We start from the raw sequence: 9444 nt of genomic DNA, 5'->3' as shown, positions 1-9444 counted from the left end.
TTATTGAATACTAGTGGTATTTATTCCTACACACCTGTGCAATTGAACTGATGTATAAAACACAGTAATCACATTTGTTTGCTGGGCTATAACTGTCAAAGGAGTCTATGATATAGAAATATTTTGCATGGCTACTTATTGCTTATATGTGTAAGGTCCATCAAGTTGGTCCAATGGGGGTGTCCACTGGTGGATGAAGGTTCAATGCCTGTTTGGTCTTTCCAGTGCATAATGTTGATTTACTTTAAATTTAACTAATATCTGACTTCAATTACAATATGAGGTGGTTTAGAATATTAATATATTTATCTTTCGTTTTATCTGACTCCAATCATAAAACATTAAGAAGATAAAACCAATATATAATTTAGATAAATGTTCAAACCTTTTGTCTTCACTCGCAACTATTACATTTGTTCATTCGGGTGCTTATGTCGCTCAGAGAGATCACCCCGGCCGATGGCGTCCCTTGTGGTCACACTCTTGTCAGTCTTGAATATTAAACAGGTAGATGACTACTACTTTTAGATGGCCGCTCACATGAATATATGAACTTAATTTAGAATAACATTACTTTCAAACAAAGGTCGGGTACCCAATGTAAGGATTCAAAATAGCTGACCCTGAGAACTGTTAGGAATTTCATGAGACAAGATGCAATGCTCCAATGCAATTTCTAATCTGAGAAGTGATGAAGAAACCAACTGTTCCACTGTTCTATTCAAATCACTGTTGACAATGCAAACACAGGCTGGAGAAACAGAGCTACCCTACAGCAGGGGATAATGCGAAGAAGTCACCCTTCTCCTTCCACCTAAACCCCCCTTCTTGACCCTTATGTTACCTTCTGATTAGAGCACATTTCACATAACATGTTCAAGGTTTTAACATGGTGTATCTTGCAGCACTATATTCATGTTTGGTATCATTTTAAATGTCTCTGTGTGATTGGTAAAGTAGTCTTAATTTTACAGTAATATTTTACTGGTATATGTTGATTTGGTTTTTGACTTCTATAAGATCTTGATAAGATGCTCTCCCTCCTCAGAGATGGTTAAGTCCTCAAATTCACCAGGCCAGGGTTTCTGTGACACTTCTATTGTCTTGAATTTATGGCTGTTTGTTTTGACTTGAGTATATAAGGTAAGATGTGCTAAAAAGACACCACATTGCAGCATCTCTGAGACTTATGCTGCAATGTACTTCTCTGGTCAGGTATGCTTCTATAATTCTTTGATTTATCTTTGATTAATGGATGTTATATTGTTAGTCTCATCTCTGAATTGGCTTCCTGATGATTTATTATGTAATTGGCAGAATACAATTTTACCTGACAAATAAAATGTTAAGTTTTGATTAATTCTGGAGTTTTGCGAATTCATTGTATCCAGTAGATTAAAGGAGTCTTCATTACCTTTATGTATGGCATAATTGAATTGATTAATAGGCACATTTGATTATACGTAGCCATAGAGAGCCTATAACATGTAGACCTTTTAATCATTTAACCACTGGAAGTAGCAAGTTGTATGGGCTTGGCTAAGGATCTGTTTTTTTAAGACTAGGTAAGCGTTAATGCGACCAGCTTATCCAAAAATAGTTTATCCTGCATCCTCTGACTATTTTCAGAGTATCGACATATTGTCCGTGAGAAGATGCGCAAACCCGGGGCGTGGAACTCTGAGCGATGTTGGTCCCTAATGAACGTACAATTAGAATATCGGACCTCAGAAAATATCAAAACTCTAAATTAGATCATAGATAATGAATGTGATCCGTTCTTACAATTAGAAATACAATCTAAATTTTAGGATAATTTAAATTGGAGTCAGATTGAATTCGGAGCTAAAAAATTTATATAAATAAATTCTAATAAATAATAAAATTCTTTTTAGAAGCACTAGAAAAGGCTTACATGCATTAAACCTTCGACCATGCTGGTAGTTTCGTCATTGGGCTAATAGATGGACTCCTACACCAATTTAGGTTAGTCGTGCAACTCCTTGCTGTCCTACACGGAAGTTAACGCCCTTTCACCTAAGTACACTTGAATCAATATCAAGAGTCAGTCGGATCCCTAAAATACAATTAGTGTGCCCAATGCTCCATCTCAATTGGATTTTAGTCCATCTATTGACCTGACATAGAAAGTGCGGAAACAAGGATACAGCGTAATCTACTGGAATGAATAATTACAGAGTAAGCAAAATATGTTCAAACATAACTATTTAATAGTCATGTAAATGTGTATTATGCCAATTCATTCAGTCAATTCATAAAGGATCAATACAAAACATCAAATTCTCAAAGATAAATCCAAGATTAAAAGATGCATACCTGACTTCAAAACATACATACACATACATATGGGCTGATCTGAGTAGCAGAATCGCACAGAACATTTTAGAAACCTTCCCTTTAGTAGTAAATCCGAGAATCCCCTCAAGGAAAGGGGTATGTGAATAACAAAAGGCATTTGCATTTAGTGAAAGAGTTTCTGCCTATAGGAAAGCCACACCCTTCACAGTGGTTCAAAAGATACCTAAAGTCATATATTTATTGTTTTGATTATGTTTATTTCTGAGGGAATGAGAACATTGTACCAGTCGCACTGAGACATTTCAAATGATATCAAACATGATAGATACAGTCACTTGGGTTGATTTAGAACATTCAGACTTTGAAATGACCATTCTGTGCGAGTTGAGAAATGTTTCAAATGTAAATGGAGGAATGAAGGGGAGCTGTTTTTTCCCGCATTCCCACCTGCTGGGTTGTGGAGCTGATTGTCTTTTTTTGGCTCATGTTTGAAATGTCAAAGACATAAAAATATTTGTAATATCTCACATCTTACATATGTAAAGCATGTCTTTTTAATTTATTGTAGCAGTGTATAAAAGTATAATGCATGTTTGTTGTTTAAAGAGGTGTGCTTTTATATATGTATGTTTGAATGATAAATTTACATTTTGGAGAAAAATTCCAGGGTCACACTTTGGGTGAACCCACCTTAATAGAACTGATTAAAAAATATATGTACACACTTTAGAATACTTATACAGTAGTGCTTTTATCTTGATAGTACTGTTTTCAGAGTAATTGGCTTAATGCTTTGCCCAATGTTAAAAGTATTTGGTCAATTACAAACCTGTACTAAATAGCATATTTTGTTTGAATCCTTGTTTACTGTTACAAATTAAATTAATAACTTCAGTACATTGTTTAATAAAGCATACAAAACAGGCATTATTTAAGTCATCTGTATGTAAATTTTAAGAATAGACTTTATAATTATATGCATTAGGAACAATCATACATATTTCTAAAAGCAAGGCATTGATTCACTATACACAAGATATGCAGAAAAATTGATCTCTATCTCTTTTGTGTTTCTCTTCCCATTATAGCATTTTTTGTGTTTCTCTCTGGATGCAAAAGGATAATGTAGCACTTTGGGGCAAATATGGCCACCAATAATCCAAAACTAGAAGCTAAAATAGCAAATATCTCAACGGCCACTGCATATTTTCCCGGAGAGCTCACATATGCTGGAACAAATGCAATCCAAACAGCACAGAAGATCAACATGCTAAAAGTGATGAACTTTGCTTCATTAAAGTTATCTGGAAGGTTTCTTGCCAAGAAGGCTAAAAGAAAACTTACTGCTGCCAACAGTCCAATGTATCCCAACAATAGAGAGAAACCAGCAACTGAGCCAATGGCACATTCATATACTATTTTAGAACGAATGTACTGGTTGTTTTTATAAGGTGTTGGAGAGGCAGTTGATAGCCAAACTGAACATATGACAACCTGGAGGACTGTGAGGACCAGAACTGTACATCTTTGTTGAGCTGCTCCAAACCATTTCATTGCTCCTTTGCCCTCAGGTCGAGAGGACTTGAACACAGCTATTACCACCATAGTTTTGACCAGAATGCTGGAGATGCACAGGACAAAGCTTATGCCAAACACAGCATGTCTTAATTGACATGTCCATAACTGGGGCCGACCAATAAACAGCAGAACACACAGGAAACACATTTTTAGGGACAAAAGCAGCATGAAGCTGAGCTCAGAATTGTTGGCTCGTACTATGGGTGTGTTACGATGAAGACCAAAGATGATCATCACAAGAACACAGAAGCAGGAGCCAAGCAGGGAAGCAGTGGTCAGAGAGATGCCCAGGGGATCCTCATAGGACAGAAACTCTACTTCCTTTGGGACACATTGATCCTTATCTGGACTGGACCAGAACTCATCTGGACACAGCATACACTCAATAGCATCTGTGAGTAAGACAGGTGATGAATTAATATATATGTGTGTGTGTGTGTGTGTGTGTGTGTGTGAAGAGACAAGCAGAAATCTTTGTGTTTGCCCTGTTTCAATTCTGCTTGTCACCAAGGTACGATACGTGACACACAGACGCACACACGAATGAACGTTATGAAAACGATAGTTTGTTGTACAGTTGGTAGTTCACTTCCGTTATTTGGTAAGATTGCAATCACATCAGAAGTGAACCGTACAAGAGTTTGCATGAACCGTACTGTACTCTTTCAGGTGGACTTAGGTACGGTTCAGTGGTGTTCACACGAGTTCAGAAGACACGTTCACACTAGCTAAATGTACCATACTATGACGTCAAAGGAATCCGGGTGCGGACCAAAAGTGCTAGTGTGAAAGCACCCTTCAGCGCTTAACTAGGTTAATTAGGTTTACTAGGAAGGTTAGGGTAATTAGGCAAGTTATTGTATTTATTGTTATTATATTATAACAATATGCTCCAACATTAGGCATGTTCAAATCAAGACTGAAAACACATCTGTTTAGCTGTGCCTTTACTGAATGAGCACTGTGCTGCATCCGACAGATCGCACTATTATGTTTTTCTTTTCTTTTTCATTATCTTATAACATATTTTAACACATTTTTATCTGTTTTATCTATTTTTTATTCTTTTTTTATCATTTTTATTAGTTGTTTTCATTTTCTTACACTTGTCTCTTTTTTTTCTTGTTTATGTGAAGCACTTTGAATTGCCACTGTGTATGAAATGTGCTATATAAATAAACTTGCCTTGCCTATTATTTTTATTGTTTGTATTGATATTCAATGGGAGGCTAATAATTCTAACTTCAACTATATATATATATTTATATATATATATATATATATATATATATATATATATATATATTAGTGGTAGTAGTAGTACTTTATTCTGTAGTGTTATTGTTTATTTTTAAATGATTTTTCTACTTTCTCTTACTTTACAAAATTTATATATCATCAAATCAATAGAATAAAAACCTGTTGTATTGGAAATCTCTCCATCTCTGCATGGCAGACAGTCAAAACAGCAGACTGGAAGCCCCTTGCGTGTGGCCCGTCTGGTGCCTGGAGAGCAGCTCTCACTGCACACAGACTGTGGGGACTGAGGAAAAACATCACATGTTATCTGTCATGTTTATTTTGTATACCTTTACATATTACAAGACAAGTTTTGTCAAATTTTGGTCTTATCAAATCACTGACTATAATTAAATTATAAATCACAATAAGTGACAATAACGTGCATTTTAATTACTTTTTTTGTCTCAAAGTTCCAGTATATTGCATCCTCATCTATTGTGAGCACCATTCCTGTTTCTGTCCTTTCCTTTACAACACCAACAGTGAAGATTTGGATTGATCCATCAGAGCTTGGCTGCCAGTTCAGCACATCGTAAATAGCCAGAGCATCTCCATTCTCATCAAATGACACATGATCCCCAAAGCCTGTGGTGAAGTTCACTTTCTGTAAGTAGTGAACTAGCTATACATTTGTAGAAAACACAGGTGTTATACAATTATCAGATTTTTTTTTAATTAGACATTTAGGTTTTTCATGTTTAGGTAGTCTACAGGTAATATGCAAAATAACTGTATCTCTTACCTGCCAGGGTTTTAGATTTGTTATGTCAGCACAGCTTTCCCCCCTGAATGGTCCTCTCCCCTTTTCACACTGCATCAGGTCATGCAGTCCATGTGCCAGGGCATAAACTGCCTTATAGACATTATAAGCTGCCCTCAGTCCTGAAACATCAGTGTATGGTGTGTTTGTGGTGCTTAGATCCTCCTGGCCTGTGCACAATTTTATCTCACTGTTTGTGTCTTTAACTCCAGGTTCAAAACTGCATCCAAACATGTTCTCCCAGAAGATTCTCAACATATTATTTCTTGACTCATTGCCGGGGCCGAGATGTAACAGAAAATCATGAAGCCCTGGAATCTCTCCATGTCTAACAGCAATACCCAATGTGCCCCCCAGAAAGGGCAGTAAACGAGGAGAATGGTATACAGGTGAAGTAGCCCAAGCTTCACTTGCAATCCACTGCCTGCCTGTCATGTTCTGAGATGCCACCTCATCTATCAAAGGCAACAGAAAGGATGAAGTTGAAAAAACAACCACCACTCTAGCTGTGGATGCCTGAATCACCCCCATTATGCGCTGAATATCTCTTTGGTTATTATTATGTGGTAGAATTTCAGAGAAAGCAACACAATGTCCAAACATCTGCATTTCCAGATGGAAAGATTGGGCAGCATAGACACCATAGTCATCATCACTGTAAATAAGACCGACCCAGGTCCATCCAAAATGTCTCAATATCTGAACCATAGCCCGGACTTGGAAGGCATCACTAGGAATTGTTCTGAAGAAGGACGGGTACTTTTTTCTGTCACTCAAACAGGAGCAAGTGGCGTAGTAGCTAACCTTATATGAAGATAGAGAATGGAGAGCAAGAAACACATAATATGATCAGTGATTTTGTCATTTTGTGTGCAGAGATAAGTAAAATTAGGAAGAAATTCATACATGATAAATATTGGAATGTAAAAATACCAAAAGAGTTCAAAAATTTGCATACAGTGTAATTTTAGTTTTGTCATCCCATCTTACAATAGGCACTCGAAACAGCCCCAGAAGACTGGAAATCGCTATAGAAGGAGTTGAACTTGGATCCCCAACAATCCCAATCACTGGTGGAGGCCCAGTGCAGTTTAAGTTTTGGAAGGACTCCTCTGTCCCACTAGCCAGAGATATGGCAGCCCGGAATGCCATTCCTAATCTCACACAGTTGTCATAAAGATGGAAACCAAGAGTGATATTTGGCAGCAAGTTTGGATTCTTGTTGATCTCCTCTATTGCAAAAGCCATGGTCTGTGCTTGTTGGAAGCTTTCCATATCAAATCTAACAAGAACAAAAGTTACATGCAGAAAATAACAGTGGGGTTTTATTCATTTAATTATTTATTGATTAATTTCAGCAAAAATATAACTGTCTCAACACATTATTTAACCAAATTATCACGAATATTCATATCTTCTAATATTATTTATTTATTAAAAGTAAAGCAAACAAACAAATTCCTCTTTTTTTTATATTGTGTGGCTCCAGACTCACTTTTCACAGAATGGTGGCTCTGGTTCAGTTCTGAAGCTCTGTTCTGGAAACACTGTAAAGAAATGAACCTGAAACAAGCCTCCAAGTATCACATCTCCATCCTTGTACATGCCATTCAGGTGAAAACGTCTCTGGAGCCGGCATGAATCTGATGTCCTGAGGATTGAATGTGCACAAATATAGTTCAAGGACAGGTATAGATAAATACACAAAGTAATCCACATCTCTTGTTTTTTTTCAGATACACCCACCCATCCAGTCAACTCAGTAATTTATAGTAAAACTTATGTGGAGTTAGAGCAGGCGGTGCCGAGTGGGTATCCCTTGAAACAGGACGTCACCCTTTAAGGCCTTTGTTTTCATTTCTATTTAAGAATGAGAACTTCAGGATTTAATTTAGTTTTTAGTTTGCCACCAGATTGTTACTGATGTGTATATATACCTAATTCACTCCCTAAACTATGGAAGACAAACACCTAAGAATATTGCACATCATTTTAGTAAAGTTCTTACTCATAGATGCCTATTTGTTCCGATTTGATTCCTTGTCCAGTTCTTCTAATTGACAGGGATTTTTCTCAGAATGTCCTCTAGATGTCAGACACGAACTTAAAACAGAAACCTGTTATTAAGGTGTGGTTGACACTACTGCAATTTTATGAAAAAAAAGCCATTTCTCAAACAAATGCATAGGTCTTTTTTATCATGTCTCATACAATAATCAGTTTCAAAGCATTAATTAATGAACATGGTTTGAGGTGGTAGGTCCTTTTAACCAGTGAAATGGTCAAATTGTTCTAGTCAGATGTTGCTTCATCGTTTACTGACCCATATGCCATTCTAAAAAATGCAATTTTCTTCCTGGAAAGTTGTCACTTAAATTGTCCAAATTTCACAAGCATGTGTTATTAGCTTGGAAAATTTGTTTTCAGCATAAACTTCCTCCAAATAAAATGCTATTATGGAATAATTATCTCATTACCTATAGAGCAAATCTTTATTTTCACATAAATAGTTTCAGAGAAACATCTTTTGTTACAGATGTGTTCTATGATAATGGCAACATACTCTCTTATAAGGACTTTATGAGGATACATAACTTTCTAATTCACTTTAAAGAATTTCACCAAGTAGTTAGGGCTATTCCAGCTGGTCTAATACAACTAATTAATAATCGCCCATGCATGCATTGAAAAGATACCCCCAGAATATTTAAAAAAAAGTTTTCTCTATCATATAAAGATAAAAAAAATATCAGACAAATGTTGCAATCTAAAGACAACATTTCCCCTAAAAGAATTTTTTTATGGAATGCAAAAATTACTGATATTAACTGGAAAGCTACCTTTATAGTTTACACTATAAGGTAAAATAAGGTTAAAGAAGTACATTTGAAAATACTTCACAAAAACTAAATTTTAAATCTAAATTCTAAATAAACATGGATGTTGACGATACTATACTGTCAGGGTTGGTTGAGGGGAAAAAGGAGCGAGGACCCAAATGCAGATAACTAAGGATTTATTGAAGAATACAAATAAAACAAAAAGGCAAAACAAACAACCCCGAGGGGGAAAACCACTAATAAAACAAATAAACTTGACAGGGCAGACAAGGCAAGGCAGGACTGGACACAGCAGGATAGGGAAAGATCGATGACGAACTGGCACAGGACTAAAAACATGAGGGGATTATAAAGCAAAAGTAATTTGACACACAGGTGAACATGACAAACTAATAACGAGTTAACAAGGAGGGTGGGATTAGACAACAGACGGGAGAGCGCATGACACAGAGAGACAACACAAGCCATGCGCTCACATATAACAGGACAAGAACATGCAGCCAATGAGAGAACTCATTAACCGCATGTTCATGACAAGCACAACACTGAAGCACACAACAAAAGCTTGTAACCACAATGTAAACACAGAGCCATGTGCTTTGACAAGAGACGCAAGACACGAGCACATGATAGATAAACACCATA

At 36.4% G+C, this 9444-nt stretch overlaps 1 protein-coding gene across 1 annotated transcript; it reads right to left on the bottom strand.

Moving 5' to 3' along the window:
* Positions 1-2157: 2157 nt before the first annotated feature.
* Positions 2158-8686, bottom strand: olfcq20 (olfactory receptor C family, q20). Its single transcript, XM_021473317.3, has 6 exons — positions 7455-8686; positions 6950-7241; positions 5942-6763; positions 5594-5821; positions 5317-5440; positions 2158-4289 (listed from the first exon to the last, which is right to left on the bottom strand). The coding sequence occupies exons 1-6, from the start codon at positions 7676-7678 to the stop codon at positions 3376-3378; spliced, it is 2604 nt and encodes an 867-aa protein (XP_021328992.2). The 5' UTR covers positions 7679-8686; the 3' UTR covers positions 2158-3375.
* Positions 8687-9444: the final 758 nt, after the last annotated feature.

This window comes from Danio rerio, chromosome 18 (genome assembly GCF_049306965.1).
Source record: "Danio rerio strain Tuebingen ecotype United States chromosome 18, GRCz12tu, whole genome shotgun sequence".
Classification (NCBI taxonomy): Eukaryota; Metazoa; Chordata; class Actinopteri; order Cypriniformes; family Danionidae; genus Danio; species Danio rerio.
This window is presented reverse-complemented; position numbering and strand designations above follow the sequence as displayed.

What these genes read in the sequence shown, in the direction of transcription:
- olfcq20 (XM_021473317.3), bottom strand. Translation starts at nt 7,678, where the DNA reads ATGTGGATTACTTTGTGTATTTATCTATACCTGTCCTTGAACTATATT. An exon ending in GGCTGTTTCGAGTGCCTATT is followed by an intron (nt 6,764 to 6,949) that starts GTAAGATGGGAT and finishes TCTTCATATAAG; the next exon opens with GTTAGCTACTACGCCACTTG. An exon ending in GGAACTTTGAGACAAAAAAA is followed by an intron (nt 5,441 to 5,593) that starts GTAATTAAAATG and finishes GTTTTTCCTCAG; the next exon opens with TCCCCACAGTCTGTGTGCAG.